At 51.0% G+C, this 17,817-nt stretch overlaps 4 protein-coding genes across 4 annotated transcripts; 2 read left to right on the forward strand and 2 right to left on the reverse strand.

Moving 5' to 3' along the window:
• Positions 1-77: 77 nt before the first annotated feature.
• Positions 78-9,735, reverse strand: V2A60_003503 (uncharacterized protein; the record flags this gene model as incomplete). The annotated part of the gene is made up of 2 exons (XM_083254836.1): positions 78-9,621; positions 9,728-9,735. The coding sequence occupies 2 exons, from the start codon at positions 9,733-9,735 to the stop codon at positions 78-80; spliced, it is 9,552 nt and encodes a 3,183-aa protein (XP_083110962.1).
• A 1,138-nt stretch (positions 9,736-10,873) lies between these two features.
• V2A60_003504 (organic solute transporter Ostalpha-domain-containing protein) lies at positions 10,874-12,704 on the forward strand (the record flags this gene model as incomplete). The annotated part of the gene is made up of 3 exons (XM_083254837.1): positions 10,874-10,986; positions 11,047-12,208; positions 12,261-12,704. The coding sequence occupies 3 exons, from the start codon at positions 10,874-10,876 to the stop codon at positions 12,702-12,704; spliced, it is 1,719 nt and encodes a 572-aa protein (XP_083110963.1).
• An 856-nt stretch (positions 12,705-13,560) lies between these two features.
• On the forward strand, positions 13,561-14,904 carry V2A60_003505 (uncharacterized protein; the record flags this gene model as incomplete). The annotated part of the gene is made up of 3 exons (XM_083254838.1): positions 13,561-13,603; positions 13,667-14,108; positions 14,172-14,904. The coding sequence occupies 3 exons, from the start codon at positions 13,561-13,563 to the stop codon at positions 14,902-14,904; spliced, it is 1,218 nt and encodes a 405-aa protein (XP_083110964.1).
• A 198-nt stretch (positions 14,905-15,102) lies between these two features.
• V2A60_003506 (GH92 family glycosyl hydrolase) lies at positions 15,103-17,675 on the reverse strand (the record flags this gene model as incomplete). The annotated part of the gene is made up of 5 exons (XM_083254839.1): positions 15,103-16,001; positions 16,069-16,435; positions 16,491-16,946; positions 16,997-17,521; positions 17,586-17,675. The coding sequence occupies 5 exons, from the start codon at positions 17,673-17,675 to the stop codon at positions 15,103-15,105; spliced, it is 2,337 nt and encodes a 778-aa protein (XP_083110965.1).
• Between the last annotated feature and the right edge of the window lie 142 nt (positions 17,676-17,817).

Below are 17,817 nucleotides of genomic sequence, written 5' to 3' on the forward strand. Positions count from 1 at the left end.
TAATGATATAGATATAAAGGGTATGGAATATACATATGATGCATATACAAATATATAGCGCGCAATAAATCTTTTCCTCAAGATGAGCCTAGAATACGTTCATACGCATCCTCGACTTCTCCCGCCAACTCCAAGAGCGCGACAATGGCAATTTGGTGCGTCAGATTAGGCAGCCTGTCGCGCTGTAGACCGATCCATTCGAGCGGCGGCGTCGCCTCGCCCATGTCGCGCAGCTGCGGCGTCTCGATGATAGGCTCCTCTAACGCGGTGTAATTGTATTTGGACTGTGGCACGTTAACCTCGGCGGTGATCTTGCCCTGCTGTGCCGGCAGGTCTTCGTCCTCGTCGTCAAAATCCTGGTCCAGAAGCCCACCGCCGGCATCGAGGCTTTCCATGCTCTTCCTTCCTGTGCCGGGACTCGGTACGCCGGTGATCTTGACCGCCGTTAAGGGCAGGTGGCGACCCCAGACCTGCTCCAGGGACTTGTTGTGGTTCGCCAGCATGCCGCGGATGTAGCTAATACGGGAGTAGTTCCAGCCGACTTCAACTTTACCCTCAAAAGCGCTTTTGAACTTATAGTCAATGTGGTTGGTGTTGGGCGACTGCCATGTCTCCATGACAGCCTCTACACAAGGCACTTTGAGAATCGTACCGCCGCGAGAACCCGTTGATCTCTCCACGACATCCTCGACGCGCATCTCGCTTAGTGTGCGGGGCGCTTCCACGTTACGTACACCCGCCAGGCCAACGCGTAGCTGTCCTAAGGTCATGCGCAGCAGACTATGAATCTTTCGCTCCTCCATGCTGGCTGCAAACCTCGCATAGGCGTCAAGTGCCTCCATCTTGAATACTTGGTGATCTGAGAATGTGCTGGGAAAAACACCGAGATTCAATGCCCGCAGTGTTACGACAACGTCCGTATCCAAAGAAATAGGTGACTTGGACATGGTGTCGTTTTCTGGAAGTTTGGGCATGGTACGTCGCGGTTGCAAGCTGCTTCGCCCACCAACCGACTTACGGTTGACGAACTTCTCAATCTCTTTCAGAGATGCCTCGTAGCTTTCTTGGTTCTCTTGCACGAGCTTCTTCAGTGCCTGATACGCAGCCACTCCTTGTGCAGCTGAGGATGTGGTGCCGAAGAGCTGAATCGCATCACCATTGAAGATGGCGACAAGGCGGTCTCCACTGCCGTCTCGAGTTTCACGAACATTGTACATCAAAAACTCGAGCGAGGTAATATTGCCGACGAGAAATGCCTGGTAGTCGAAAGCTGCCTTGATTTGGAGAGCTTTGAATGCCAATGAAGCTTGCACAAGCGGCGTTTCATTCAAGGCTTCCTCACGTTTCGGCCACTGAATGGACGTTCGGAGTCGAAAGTGCTGCAGGGCAATGAAGCCACTTAGACGGCCGGTGGAGTCTATACCGATCTTGCTGAACCCCAAGCATAGGTTCTGTTCCCAGTCGGAAGTCTTTTTCGAGGAAACCCAGAACTCTTGAATTTGAAACACAGATTTTCCAATAGACTGTCCAAGATCAATACTGACATCTAGTGCTGCAATCGAAACGGTAGCAGTCCAGGGGAAAGCCGCTGTGGCTGCCACTTGCTGGTATCGCTGAACTAAATGAACTTGGGAGGTCTCAGTCTCCAGCTTTGCCACTGGCGCTGAATCAGCATGGCGAAGCTCCTCTGGATACCAAATTTCTCGGAAAAGCAAGAAATCCGGGGCCTGTCTTGCGTTGACGGAAATCGCCATAGGGCTGACATTGAGGATGGCGGAAACCCCACTTACGCCGCTGACATGCTTGCTGTTCATGAGAGAAAGTGTGACTGTGTCAAGAGCAAAGCTCGCTGTCGCTTCTCTCGAATACACATGCTTCACAGATGCCTGAGGGCTTGTCAAAACTCCAGATATTGCGAAGAAATCCCCATGCTCCTGCGAAGTGATTGTGTTGAAAGTCAGATAGAAGTGATCGAAACTTGTGGTTGCAGCAACTCGCGCGATGGGCTGACAGCTCAAAGAAAATTTCTGTTCGCAAATTCTCAAGCCCAGGTTCAATTTTAAACGACCAATAACGGTGCGCGGATCTGCAGTGAGAATATTATCCTCTTCGCCGGTTTTCTGAGACTTGAGTTTCGGTGGCGCTGGTGCTTCTGGTTCCTCGTCTTTATCGCTCACGACCTCCTTGATATTGGACATGATATCGAGAATCAAAGGCACAACAGAGGGATACAGTATGTTCTCAGATGCATCGATTTTGACTTCGCCAAAAAGTGACGGGTCTTCTTTACCGTCATCGCGAAACTCTCCCTTGAACGCTAATCCGGGACTGCGAAGAACTGCGCTGCTGCCAGAATCATCAACATTGAATTGTCCGTATTTCCCGCCAAGAGAAGGTCCGTTTTGACTTTGCGCCGCGTCACTGCTTGACACATGGACGACAGCTCCGGCAAAGTCAGCGTCTAGCAAGAGGCTCTCAAGTCGCTTATTGCCCAGGAATGACTTCTGCTTGATAGTCGGGGCCTCAACAGCTTGTTTATTGGTCGCGTCTTGTACAGTATCCGTTGTCCATTGTGCAGAGGCCTCTTGTACATTCTTGGCGGATAAGGAAATTGATTGTACCAAGTTGGCAGCAGGTAAGATGAAAGCTGATGTGAGCCTCAGATCCAGTGATTTTCCCACTGCTTGAAATGCAAGACGTCGAGCATCGGCAGTTGATATGTACGCAACGTTGAATGTGACTTCAGGGAGGAGTGCTGAATGAAGCGATCTGGTTCCGGTCTCATGTCCAGGGGGCACCATTTGTAGTTGCAGGTCTTCAATGGTCAACCGAGCAGATTTCTTGGTCCGTGTGCCAAATTCGATCAAAGAGATGGAGAAATGGAGATCTTCTTTATCATCTGAAGTATGATCCACTTCTTTGGCAACATCCCAGCTGGCGCGAATGTTTCGCAGCTGGAATCGGTACACCACAGATGACAGGACAGAATCGAGCAGATCCTCTTCGTCTGGTTGAGATGCCTCGTCATCGTTGATCGAGATGCGCGGTTTGGACTGCCTCAACCTGCGTAGATATTCCAGCTCGCGTGACGTATCGAGATCCTTGATTCTAGAACTCATATAACCCAAAATGTCGATGACAGTGGAGACAGTTTCAGGTGAAAGTATAACGTGAAGGTCATCGCTCATGAAATTGAAAATCCATTCGTCCTTGCCATCTGGCGACCTTCTTGAACCTGCGTTGACGGTGAAGCTCGCTCCGAGATTACCGCAGGACCTGGTATTGCCTTCGTGGCCGCGACGTACATCGAACCCGATATTCTGCAGATTCAGACTTAGCTCAGGATATCTCATGATGACACCTGAAGAAGGGTCTTTATTTGACGCCTGTAGGCGGAATTTGTCAAGAGCGAATAGCAGTTGCGCGAAAGGCTCCTCCGGCTTCCTGGGAGTTGTCTTAGTAAGAGCCTGAAATCCGGCTAATGTCAAATGAATGTCATAGACAATAGGCAGCTGGGCTATTTTTGAGTTGCTTGCTTTGCCTGGCACTGGCTGTAGCTGCCTCGGCTCGGAAAGCTCACCCATATGCTTTTGAATGGATCTCAACTGCTCCTGAATGTCTTCGATTTCGGCGCTGATTTGCGGTCGGTTCACAGCTGTAAGCAAGCTATATATCGCCGACGCATCAAGACGAATGACTTCGATTGACGTGAGTACATTGATTGTACGCTCGAAGTCCCCCATGTGAGTCGTAACACGCCCGTTTGTCGGTGGCATTTGCAGGATTGAGATGCTTTGGAGCTTGTTGTTCACGTTCATTTGAATGTCGTGGGAATTATCCTTGATGTCAAAATCGAATACAAGCTCCTTCCCATGGTTGGCCGCGAATGCTGCCCGCGCCACGACTCCGGATACCTTGTAGGTCAAGGACTGAAGAAGCGGAACGCTAATAGAGTACCCATCCAGAAACATGACAATGTTGATCTGTACGCTTGAAAGTTGATCCGAAATGTCTGTAGACTGCGTCTTCTTTTGGGATGTAGGAAATTGCTTTTGGAGCTGGGCTAGCTGTGCGCATTCATCCCTAATAACAAGATCAGCAACCTCTAAGAGGCCCATTATATCCTGTTCAACGCTAAAAGACAGACCGCGGCTACTAGCAGCCCCTTTGATGATGTGGACGACTTGAGGTCTGACTTCAGGAGTCTCCTGAGAGACAGTCACCGACGGATACAATAGCTGGCACGTCCATAGGGAAGAAGAATGGCTATGCATTCTCGAGGTCACGGCGTCGCAATTCACCATGAGGCTGCTGAACGCTCTGCCACTTTCCAGTCTATACAGCAGTGCCGAGGATTTCAAGCCGCTCAGAACATTACCAGCACGAAGATTGATGGTTTCAAAGTTGAGGGAGCCTTTTCTGATTTCAAAACACACGTGCAAGGCCATGCGACTGGCTCTCTTGTCGACCAATTTCTCCGTTGTTTTTTTGTTCGTCACGGAAGTCTTTGGTTGACTTCGATTGAAAAGCTTCAAAACTGTTTGGCCGAGTTCCAAGAGTTCCCAATTCAGATCCACTTGCACTTGACAGCAGGAAACATCCACTGTATTAAGGAGTTCATCTGTGGCGTGAGTGCCAAGCTGTACCGCGAGTGAGGCATCAACCTTGCGCTCGAACCTGCTGGTGAGATCTTCGATAGCAACACGATTCTGCTTCGGCCCAGGGTCAAGAATGAACTGCAATTCACCAAGTCTGCACGCGCTCAAGAAAGGCGGCTCCTCACCCTGTTGTGCGGTCGAGATCTTCATAGTTCCAAATACCCTTTCAAGCAAGACGGTCTGTTGGGGATCTTCGAGGTCCCAACTCCTCCACTGCTGAAACGCTTCTATAACATCTTCAGCGGCGTTTCGGGGAAGCTGTTCTGTTCCTGTAATGCAAGCTTGTGTAAGACTAATTTTATCGGCTTCCGGCAATAGTGTCCAGATTTGTCTCAGTCGCATAGCCAATTTCCAAGAATCAACAGTCCTCAAATGCTGATCCACGGACCGAAGTACTGCTGAGGGCCGAATGAGAAAAGGAGGGTCGTTAATTGACCGGCCCAGTTCTACTAAACGATAGCAGCAATACCGAAGACGGTTTGCTTGTCGTGCCGAAGAGTCGGCAAGGAGATGCGACAACACCGAGGCCACATTTCCTGTACGGTGTATCAAAGCAGCCAAATACTCAACATCGCCGGAAGCTGTGCTACCGACAACGGAGCCGATATCGACATCCAGATATGTCACGTCCTTCGATCCCATAGACACCAAAACCTGGTCAATCTGCACCATGACAGCCGCTTGATTTTTGGCAAAGGCATTCAGCCTCTCTGTTGCTGATAGTTCGGCATTTCTCATTCGCAGCTGTAGTGATGTTCTAGATTTCTTGTGCATCGCTGAATCGTCGCTTCGTTCCAGAACGTTTCGAGTGACGAGGCTCACGTTGGATAGCTGCAGATTATAACGGTCCGTTTCTTCAGATGAATCTGAATTGCCCAAAGTCGATGTGTTGAAAAAGCGAATATGCGCCGCAGGGAGTCGGATAAGCAAGTCGGTGATGTCACCCGCGGCATCACTGCGTCGCTTCGCGCCGAAAATTTCTTTGACAGAGTCCACTTGTAGGCTATCGAGTATATCTTCCGGGTTACTCGGCTGCAGTATATCCAGCAAAGAAGTCACATGCTTGACGGCCTGTGGATTCACAAAAGCATTGATTCCAGACGGTATCTCCACGATGACGCTAGAATATGCGAATTCTTCGCTAATAGTCTGTGGATCAATATCGGATAGCTGAGCTGACGGGTTTCGGAATGGATCGTCCCAATCAACATCATCCTCATCCAATGTTCCCAGCTGATGCAGGTCGGGCTGAATGCCATCCATGGAGAAATGAGGTGTAAAGTAAGGGCTGGAGAAGGTGACGGCCGGCTGGCGATGCCTTATATCTCGCGCTGCACTCGTTGAAGTGGCATGATTCGGTCGCGGTAGCTGCCTTTCTAAAACTCTTTGCTGTGATGGCGACCTTTTACCTTGCTGAGCCGTTGTACCTGTCCGCCTTACGCTGCTTCCACTTTCAGAGCTTGCCAATGACAAGAATGAGCTTTGACGTCTTAGTTGACGAGAAGAACTGGGCGGTCGAAAGCTTTGTGTGGGATCATGTTCGGCATCAGCCTCGTCAACAGGGTATGGCGGGGGCGGGGCGCACTGAGCAGGTACGTCTACCTGTTCCGGCATGAACTCGTCAAGCAATTCGTTAGAAATCAGGAATGGCGTCCTGTCAGTGCGCTGATCTTCTCGTCGTACGAGCTCCTGTTGCATTTTTCGTTCTTCTGAAAAGTGCACTTTGCGCCCGATTGAGCCAAGTTGAACATCCATATGTAGATATGCCTCTGTCTTGACAGGATGTCGATGGCGAGACTTGTGCTCAGCTGCTGACTCTGCATCAACACACGATATCTGTATATTCGGGATAAGTACATTTGCCCGTTTGGAGTAATGGGATCGAGCCCAGTCATTGCTGTTCACGTCAATAGCTCCTGTTGAAATCAGGAACGCGGCATCAGGTAGATGAATCCACAGAGAAATAGTGTCGACTTGGGCGCGGATAAATGTGATATCGTGAAAGATGAGAGACGAGTACGGTACCAGGGCATTCTCAACATCATCAAATGTGAAGCCAAACGCAGATGCGCCCTTAGTGAGAGCTGATAGAAATTCCGCATTGCAGCCACCGCGAACTGTGCCAACCGAGACATCCCAGTTGCAAAGATATGTGGGCTCAGCAGGTGGCAAGCCAAACGCTCTATGGCCAAAAACACGTACACCATCGACAAAGAGTTGCGTGTTCGAGGTTGATAAGCTCGGAGAGTCTGTATTGTCACCGGTGCCGAGAGACAGACTAAGCGGGCTCAAATCCAGCTCCAAGTCCATGTAGTAGTTTGTAAACCGTAAGTCAACGGCTAGGCTCGCAAGCTCCCCTTGGATATAGCGTTTTGCCGAGTAGAGATTTGTAGGTATGGCAACCTGAGGATCGTCAACTTTGACAGAAAGGATTACGTCCAAGTCATTCGACTTTTTAATGGGTGCTTTCGTCTGGCCATCTCCGTCGCCATGAAGCTGTGCTTGCAGTTGCTCCTGATATTCGTCGACTGTACGAAAATGTACAGTTTCACCAAAATAATTGTCTTTTAGCATCATCAAGTAGCGTATAAGGAAACCATACAGAGTGACGTGAGGAGATTGGCCATACACATTCAATATCAGGGTGTCTGTGTTGGCCGTTGAGGTTGACGAATTGTATTGGTAGCTTCCCGAAACAACCAGGCCTTCGGCATTGCCCAGTAAGCTTGAGTCCAGAAACGCTGACTGGGTATTCCATTGGGGCGTTCGCACGGATAAAGTGAGCGTCTCAGTTCGAATATCAAAGGGAATAGAACTTTTGTCTGGCATGTATCTGTCAAGAGGTATTGTAGCTTCTGTGGTTAAAATGGGGGTAGACAGAACGAGGAAGTTATTTTCGTCATGTGCTGTTGCGTTATCAATTATATTGCCATCGTTGACATTGATATATGCTTGCAAGTTCCGAAGTTTCAAGTGCAAATGATAGTTGAACGGTGTGAATACAAGGTAGTCGGAAGGCGGTCCACTAGCCCAGTCATTGACAAGGTCTATTAGGAGAAAAATGTGGTCGCGAAGCAGGTATAGTCTCATATCATCGGAGATCAAATTGAAGTGCCAATTGCGTGGCGTATTCCAACCAAGGGGATTTGCTAAGTCACAGACAATTTTTTGAGGACCAGACCGCCAAAGAAGGTCGTGGTTGACACTACTCCACAGTTCAGAAGTTGGCAGATCAACTCGAAGAGTGTTCTTATAGCCGCCAGATCGAGCGAGCATGTCCATTGAGTATTCCATAGAAGAATTGACAGGCATTTTGAGTTCAAGCCATCCCACGGGACGGGTTTGGTTGACATCTGTTTTGCTCTTCTTCTTGGCCTTGTTCCGCTGCTTTCGTTTTGTAGGCCCTTGCTGATTGATAGGAGGTTCCTTACCACGCCAGCGCCAATTCTTTGACTCTTCTCGGATAGGGATTCGCAGTGTAACCGTATCTTCCAACTCGATCAACAAATTGAATTCAGTGGCAACTCGCCATTCGCCTGGCCTTAGCGGCTTCGCAGGCGTGGCGTCTTTGGCCAGTCCAGGCAAGAAAACGCGTTGCAAGTCCGCCCGTTGTCGATCAGCCCAAGGGCCATAATTCATCGTACCGCCTCTGATAGTAAAGTGCATGCCCCACGCAGGCGCGTCGCCACCATTAATATGCAAGAGAGAGTCGGGGGTATTGGGAGCAGAGTCATGCTGTGTGACCTTGCCCACCGCATCCCAGTACACTTGCAGATGAGCAGAGGGTGAGTCCATGACAGTCGTGACAGCAGCATATTCCACAGAGTTCCATCGAGCTTTGTCGTCTTGGTCGCGATCATCCAAATACCGAGTAAGCCCCTGCCAGCGATTTGAGATGGGGATGCGAGAAGCCCCAGAGCCAAGGTCTGCGCGCGAATCGGCTGAAAATGACTCGACCGATCTTCTCCAGTAAGGGACCATATTTCGTAGAGATGAGACGAGTTTACGCCGTCGGTGCCGAAACCACGTTTTTCGGGTTTGCGAATCGAACTGGATTCCAACCTCGCGTTCTTTGGTGGCGCGAGTGGGCTGGTCCTCTTTGAAGTCATCATTGTCCTTGATCTCAATGACCGGGTGATCGAAATCAACGTCAAAAAGCTGACGGTAAGGGTCCGGAGTGCTGGCCGCTCCGGCATCAACATCGCATGTCAGGCCGTTTGCCTTGATAATTAGGATAGCCTTGGTGTTGTCGTTTCCCATGACAGCAGCAGCAGTTTTGCATTCGATATGTATGGGAAGCCACTGAAGAATGAATGGCATCTCTAATTCTGCGGATCCAGTGGCAGCTCCATCAGCACTGTCAACGTCTTGAGAACTGCTCTGGCGTGCAGTGGTGGGTCGCCCGTTTCGAGAGGGGGGGAATATTTCTTCGAGTTGTTCCAATCCATGCAAATTCCTCTTGCGCGGTTTGCCTGTTTGACTCATCTTTTCTTCGTGGACATCGTTGGAGGAGGATCGTGTCGTATCGGTTTGCTTCAGACCAGCCAGGACTGCTTCGTAAGCTGGGCTGCGATTGTAGACGAACCATTCCAAGCCGACCAGGCTGACGTTGATGCGACATGGAAGTTGGGGGTTATTGTCGCTTCCGGATGGATGCGTTCCTTGTGATTGCTTGCCGTCGAGCACGTCGGCCTCGCGCACCCTCCGCAGCCAGTATCGCCATGTAAGATCTCCATGTTGGATGAGGAAAGATTCGTTGACGCCGTGATAACGCAAGCCGGAGAAGAAGACTCTGCCGGCGAGAAGTGACACCTGGAGAGCTTGAATGTCAATGTAAATGTTGTATCGGTGCCACGTCCATGCTCGAATCGCGTAGGAAACTATCGAGCCGAAGAGGCGGTTGAAGTAGAGGAGGAAGAAGATGGAGAGCAAGCCAGAGATGAGCAGGAAAATGAAGAATTGGCTTTTGACTGTTAGAAGCGTGAAAAGGTAACAGACAACACAGAAGTATGGCTCACTAATCGAAGTCCGGAGGACCTGCCTGCCTGGGTACGAATGCCTGCTCCCACGCGGACATGACGGGGCAGCTTGCAGATAGCTTGCCTGAGCTTCGATGTGGTCGCACAGAGCAATGAAGTGCCTACTGCTAGGTCATGCGAGTCGCGCGCATCATCACATTGAGCATACAAGGGCGGGCTGCCTGTCAGTGTGTGGGTGTGTGGGTGTGTGTGCGTCCCTCGGCAGAGGCGTGGAAATGGATGTTCACATCAAAAGCATCTCCCTACCGAAGTCCAGATAGGTAGGCGGTTAGTACTCCGTAGTAGCACAAGAATTGGCGGCGTCCATGGCGACGCTACTGCACAGCAGTGGAGCCGGATTTGATCTTGGAGTAAAATTGTTAGTTTTCTAGAAGATTTCGGACCACATAGAATGATCATAGCAAAAACATCAAAAATCGATGGATTATTCATATTCTCAAGATACAAATGTGATTATTAACTTACAAGTATTTCAGCTTTGGTCTCTATGGTTTGAGTGATGAGCGCGGAGGGACGGATGCGGTAAGTCTGTGGCTGCTCCCAGTGGCCACGCGTCAAAGCTATCTAGGTACCTAGGTACCCTTCTCTCCACTAAATACAGTGCATTTTCGTAGCCTTATAGGGCGCCCCAGAAGCAGACAGTGCTGTGATTGACTGTTGCGCAGTCGGCTACCTCCTTGTAACTTAGGGAGGTCCCTGTCTAGACACCCATTGTAGTACCACGAATCCAGTGCGCGAACAGGCAGAGAAGTAGGTACCGACACAAGTACCTACCTACGTATGTGTTTGCCCTTTTATTTACTACTTAATATGTTACCCCCAAGTCGTGTACCCCAACTTCTGGGATATCAAGCGTAAGTAGGTACCTACGTAATGCAAAAAAAGTACCGACTTTACTGGACATCAGCGTTGCGCTCATCTCCAACTCGACTCGTCACGCTTTCACGCTTTCATACAGCTCGACATACTTTCCCCCCAATTCTGTCCTCCGCATTTCGTCATCGCCCCTTGCGAGGCTCGCATAGGCTCTGTCTAAATTGCGCCTCTCGGGTACCCTTATCGGCCCCTCAGCCTGCCTCTCTGCGCTACTCAGTCCCCAAAGCCATGATCTAATACTGCCTTCTTCCTCCACCTCGACTCATCTTGTCCTGCTTCTGGCTCTGCTTCGGCGCCGCTATGGACGCCCACAGCCATGCCACCTCTAATGGAGGAACTGGGAACAAGTTCAAGGGGTACACGACCATTATAGCTGGTGTGGCCTCCATCATCGCCACCGTCGTGTCTGTTCTGTTCGTGCCTCGCCGCCTTGCCCAACGCATACCTAGACGCTGACCAGCCTTTTCATTTAGCTCCATATGGCTTCAAGCGAAGAACTATCGCAAGCCACTGCTGCAGCGCTACGTCGTTCGAATCCTCCTCATGGTTCCGATCTACTCGATTGCGTCTTGGACCAGCATGGTCTCGCTCACAGCCGCTCAGTTTGTCGACCCCGTCCGCGACGTATACGAAGCCTTCACAATCTACACATTCTTCCAACTCCTAATAAACTACCTTGGTGGGGAGAGATCCCTGATAATCATGACGCATGGCCGCGCCCCTGTACAGCACCTCTGGCCTATGAATCATGTCTTGCCAAAAGTCGACATCTCTGATCCCTACACCTTTCTCTCCATCAAACGTGGCATTCTACAATATGCCTGGCTCAAGCCTATCCTCGCCATAGCGGCCATCGTCATGAAAGCTACCGGGACATACCAAGAAGGTTATATCGCGGCCAGCTCTGGCTACTTTTGGAGTGGCATCATCTACAACATCAGCGTTACGTTGAGTTTATATTCGCTCGGCCTGTTCTGGGTTTGCATGCACCGAGATCTCAAGCCTTTCCGACCAGTACCCAAATTTCTCTCCATAAAGCTCATCATCTTTGCTTCCTACTGGCAGGGTTTCTTCCTGTCCATCCTAGTCTGGCTCGGAGCTATCCCGGATGACGTCCAAGGCTATACTCGCGATAATCTAGCGGCCGCGATCCAAGATTTCTTAATTTGTCTCGAGATGCCCATTTTCGCCGTGGTGCACTGGTATGCTTTTTCGTGGTACGACTTCGCGGATAATAGCATATTGTCTGCCCGTATGCCTCTCACAAAGGCCCTTCGCGATGCTTTCGGTCCGAAAGACCTCATTGAAGACTCAAAAGAGACGTTCAAGGGCGATAAGTACGGCTACCGTTTTTTTGACTCTGGCGACAAGGTCATGGCGCACGCAGACTCGCGCTCGCGATTTGCCAGGCTCGATGAAGGAATGCGATATGAGCGTGGTGGAAAGGGAAAGTATTGGCTCCCCAAGCCTAACGCTTCTACTTCATCACCACTGCTAGACAACGGTGAAGGCGGCTCGTCTACCCAAGATTCACAACGAGATGGCTCCATGGGCACATTTGACGAGCCCGAAATTGACCCAGACGACGAGCGTATGTACGACCAAGCGCGTCAGCTGGAATATGGAGATTGGAATGTAAGTTGGCTATCATGGCCACCTTTGAAACGTGCAAACTAACAGCTCTCAGTATCCCGTCATAACCGCGAATGAGCCGTTGAGGGATCGATATGGCTCTTCTTTCAGCAGCCGCGGAGTTTACTCACCTGGTCCACGACTAGGCACGCCGCAGAGGCGCAGCCCAAGTTCATCGGTAAAGCCTGATAAGCCGAATTCCCCGATACGAAAGGACGGTCCTCAAGGACCACCAGTCGTTGCCGTCATCAAGAAGAAGAAGAAGCCAAAGAAAGTTGTTGTCCAACATCCAGAGCCCGAAGCAGAGGCACTACTAGCAGACACCGACTTTGGCGCTGGACCAGGCGCTCCTCAGGCCCAAGATGGAGCAGCAAGCCCGTTTGCCACTGTTTCGCACCAAGACAATGCTACCTCTGCAGAGAACGATGATGAGAACATCACACCGAATTTGAACATACATGACAGCGAAGAGTTTCGCAATGTGTGGGGGAACGGCTGATGAATATGAGAGTGCTCAAATGGTATTTTGATGATGAGATAGCTCGTCAATCCGATTTCACAGCATAGCGAGTTTCGGGACTGTTTTTTTCCTAGGCGCAAGCTTGGTCTTTGGGTTTTGATGTCGGAATAAGTAATACAGGCCGCTATTAGAGATGTTTCAACCCACGTTGTGAAAGATGGTGGCCCTCTCTTGAACGAGCAATGATCAGCTCTCGTAGTGGTGCCAAAACAGCACGCCCACGCCTTTTGCAGCCTCGTCTCCATTGCCGCAGCTGAGTCTGGTAAACGTCGCAATCGAATTCTGTCACACCCCCTTGCCCACCGAGTTATATCAAGGCAACTTCCCCCGCACTTGTTATTCACACCTCCACACCACCCGCAATGGCCTGCCCGCCGACACGATAATGGAGTACAATTTTGTTGTCGAAACTCGAGATACATTGCCCAAGCCTGGTAGCTCAACGAGCGTCAAGCCTTTTGCCGTCCGTAAAATTGCTTCACGATCAAAGATATGTACGACAAGGGCAAGGACGGGCTGCCTCACATGCCGGTATGCAACCCCACTCGGCCTTCTCTTCCAGGGCCGCATTTATCATTCGTATTCCATTCTCATCATTCATGCCACATGTTTTCCCCCTCTTTTTCCCATTGATTTCTCATCAGTTCTCAGGGCACGCCGAGTCAAGTGCGATGAAGCAAGACCACTCTGTCAGCGTTGCAAGACTAGCAAATTTACCTGTCGCGGGTATGAGCTCCCGCCACCGAGCGGCGATGGCGTATATGCCGCAGTAAGTGGCGTCGATATAGCTGCAGTCAGACGACAGCGGCAGCCGAGATCCAGCGTTTGCGTTGAGATGGAGCCTCCTAGCTGGGACTACATCGAAGCAATCCGGTACTGTAAGCAACTCGCTCGCAAAGCATGGGTTTGCTGCTGACACCGATCGCTCTGTGGTCAAGCAGATTTTCAAGTCGTCAGGCCCACCCGCGTAGCTGCCACGGCGAAGCAGTTCAACGACCCTCCCTTTCACGCACCAGCCTTCAACCGAACAGCATTCCTTGGTCAAATCGTCTGTGATCAGATCTCCAAGGCGTCCAAATGCCGCGGCCGGCTTTTGAAGGCCGGTGAGGACCCGGCCTTTGAGCGGTCCTGGAACCTGTACTCACGCAACATGGTCGATGCCATTGAGAGAGTTAACCAGAAGATTCGAGATGAGGCGTTATACCCGGATGAGGCTCCAGCTTTTATGGCAATTCGACATTTGCTTGTACTCGATCTGTACCTGCGAAGGGTCCTGTGGCGGGCTCATCTGAAAGGCTTTATTGCCTATCTTCAACATCGAGGCGGTGTGAGTGAGGTGCTCAAATTAAAGGATGGGCCGCTCTATTTAAACTTCGCGATCGAGTACGAGACATTCTCGACCTTGTCAAGAGATTTTCACAGATACTAATGGACTTAACTACACAGAAACATTATTCACGCGAATACGACCAGCCCTGCAAAGCAACAGCTAGAGGGCCTCGAGGACTTTACGGACGAGCAGCTCAAGGGAGCGCTTAGCAACTCCTGTTTTGCGCCCTGTCCCCAGGACCTATATCCCCTGTTCGTCCACATCACGAGGCTGCGCGTGGCCGTCGCCTACAACCGGCAGCCTCCGAGAGGCAGCCTGGCGCTACAAGTGCAGGACATTTTCAACGCCACATGGCACTTCGATGCGGATGCATGGGCCGAATCAGATTCATGGAAAGGCGAGCTCGAGGTTGGACGCGTCATGGGTCGCGTCTTTCCGGTCGCCATCCGTCTCTATGGGATCTTAACACTGCCGCGCTTCGCGATCGTCGCATGGGCGGTCTCTTCGGCGGACAAGAGGGTAGCCTATGTGGCCCTTCCGGGCGAGAGCATATTCGACTCACTCCGGGTCCGGCACAAAAGGGAGATATTGGCGCTTATCAGAAGGCATTGGGATATCTTGCAATACAAGACCTCCCTGGTATGGCCACTGCTCGTGGCCGGTGTGGCCGCAGTCGACGGCCCTGCGGAAGATCGCAAGTATATCGAGGAGTGCTTACAGGCCATTGTGTCAATGCCAATTACCGCTTGTTCCTTTATCACTGTCATTGACAAGCTCCGCGCGTTTTGGGCCTCTGGTAAATCAGAATGGGAGGATTGTTGGGATGAGCCAACCGTGGGTTCTGCCTAAGGTAGATACCTGGATGTGTGCTGTCCATTCAACTACATGCAAACTGCACACTTGTAGTTTCAATCAAATGTAATTGATGGGCAGAAACGTCTTCATTCTTGGTGCACCTGAGATGGTTTTATTTATTTGCTCTATTCGGGACTCCAAGAAGTATTTGAACCCAATGCTCGAGCTCCAACCCGCCGGAACCCATCGTAATTATCTTGACGTACTTTGCTGGTTAACCTGCTTCTTCAAGAAGGCTTTAGCTTCCTTGGCGTTCATGCTTCCAGGACTTGGGGGCCGTTCGCCGGTTGTCCAGCTGGTCGCCTTGGGGCCGAGCACAAACTCGAGCTTGCCGCCGTGTGCAAAAATGTCGTACCAGCTCAGCCAGCTCTTTCTCCACTGCTTTCCATTCAGCTTGAGAGACTGGACCTGGTACGCGTCTTCGGAGCCGCCCTCGGTCGTAATCTTCAAGGTCTTGCTGCCGCCAAGGTCAATGGTCAGGTCGGAGAACCAAGGGGATCCGATAAAGAAGGTCGTCTGTCCGGTCATGGGATAAAGACCAATCATGTTCCACAACAGCCAGGATTCCATGGCACCGGCGTCGCTGTTGCCCGGCAGGCCGTCGCGGGTTGGATGGTAGTAGGATTTGGCAATGAAGCGGCTGCGCTCCACGGCCAGGTCCTGGCGATTGACAAAGTTGTAGAGGTACGGTGTGGTGAAGCTCGGCTCATTGCCCGGATTAAAGAGCGTGTGGCCGAACGCGCCGTTTCCTGAGAAGATCCCCGGCTCAAAGGTCTTGTCAAGGCGCTTGACAAACGTTGCGTCACCATCGCACAGTTCAATAAGCTTGGTCAGGTCGTGATGTGCGTTGAATGAATATTCCCAGGGCAGAGCTTGGTAGTAATGATCGCGCCAGTAGCAGCCGCCACAAGACAACGCATCTTGAGGTATGAACCCAGACGCGTTTCGCGGGCCAACAAAGCCTGCGAACCCCAGTGCTGTCATGTTGTTGTTCCAGTGGTTGCGCCAGTTGTGAGAGCGGTTGAAATATCTGTCGAATTCGGCGTCTTTTCCCAGACCAGCAGCAACGCTAGCCAAGGAAAAGTCATTGACTGAACTATAAAGGGTTACTATCACATGGTCGAGCGGGGTGTAGTACGGCTTACTATTCCACCGCACGACTGACAGATCTCGAAAACGTAGGGGTGATGTAGCCGAGCATTAGCCAGTCGGGAAGGGCGCTGCGGCCTTCTCGGGTAGATCCGGTGGGATCGCGAGAATCATTGTTGTTCGGCGGCACCGTCTCGGCATTGTTTACCATTGAGGCAAAAGCATCGTCCCAGTTGACTTTGCCACGCACATCCTTGACGTAGGCGTCCGCAAATACGTTGTCCGAGTTGGAACCACCTTGAACGGCACCGTTGGAAAAGGACGATCGCGCGTCGGAAACCCACCCAACATGGCGCCAAACGTCAATCATGGATCGAAGAAGCTCTTCGTAGTAGGCGGGCTGCAGCACGTGGAGCAGACTGGTCGTGCAGCGATACTGTGGAAACCCCCATGAGTTTTCAGTTCTAGTACATCATAGAAGGTTTGCTTACAATGTCCCAAAACGTAAAAATATCATCGTAATACGGCTCATCGGATTTCCAGAGCGGATTCTCGCCGGTCTTGTTCTGCGGTAGCAGGTGCATAAAGTACAGCGCGCTGTATAGCTGGTTGAGTTTGGTGGTGTTTGTTTCAGTCGTCGTGATTCTACTGAATACTTCCTTATTCCATACTTTACGTGTGTCGGCTTGAACATGTCGGATTTTTGTGCCACGCGGAATCTCCCTCGCCACATTATCGCAGGCCTGTTGACTTGAAATGAATGAGACGCCCACCCGAGACACCACCGAGGTTTGGTTGAATGTAAATAGGGCGCCAGCACGAGGCGCTTGTATCGTGTCTTCACGTTTGCTCTCTCTGGCCTCGGGGCTGCGAAAGACTTTGTGTGTGGCGGGTGCGTCAAAGTGACCGCAAAAGTAAACGGTCCACGGTGCAGCCCTATTCCATCCCTTTGTAATTGTCAGCGTCTGTATCTCACAATAACGAGCAATGTTCCTACATTGTCGTATTTACCAGAACCAGTGTAGTACAGGAAACCTGGTCTGTCAGCCTCGTCCAGGACGGTGATGTTTCCGCCGAGATAGTGCTGGCCTAGTCCTTGCCCACGATACGACGACAAGACGTGAGAGACGTCGACCCAGATATTCAGGGGTTTTCCGCTTTTGGGGAAAGTATACTGAAGCAGGCCAGCTTTCTTTGTTGCTGCGAGTTCAACCGTGGTGCCCGATCCAAGCTTTGCTCTATAGTATCCAACTTCGCTGTGGTCGGGTGCAGCGCGAGTATCGTTGGTATTTTGGGTGAAGGGGCTCGTGATGTCGCCCACAACAGGCATCTGCGACACCACTCCATATTTGGGAGCGCCACCAGTGCCGCTCTCGTGGAGCATTGAGAAGCCAGTAAAGTTGCCATTGGGAAGGTAGCCAGAATAGGCGTCGGATCCAGAGTATAGATCTGGGCCGAGCTTGACCATACCCAGGGGGCGCGAAACACCAGGAAATGTATTTCCTCCTCCAATGGAGCCTGTCTGTCAATTTTGTTAGCATACACCGCAACACAATTCGTACTCATGGGGGTATGGAAATGTATACATCCGTCAAAGCGAAGTTGGAGAGGTCCATTTCCACGGCAGACGCTGTGGCCACAACGGCCGCCAAAATCGACAGTGAAACGAACGTCATTTTGTTTAGCAATGAGAAGGCTATGCTTCTCCCTGTACTGTCTTTTGCCTCAAGATACGAGAAAGCGTGATCTGTCAGACGAAGTGCGGAGAGTACCTGTTGAACAGCCCGTAAAGGCACTAATGCGGAGCTAGGCAACTCG

This window comes from Cordyceps javanica, chromosome 2, assembly GCF_051103115.1.
Source record: "Cordyceps javanica chromosome 2, complete sequence".
Taxonomy (NCBI): domain Eukaryota; kingdom Fungi; phylum Ascomycota; class Sordariomycetes; order Hypocreales; family Cordycipitaceae; genus Cordyceps; species Cordyceps javanica.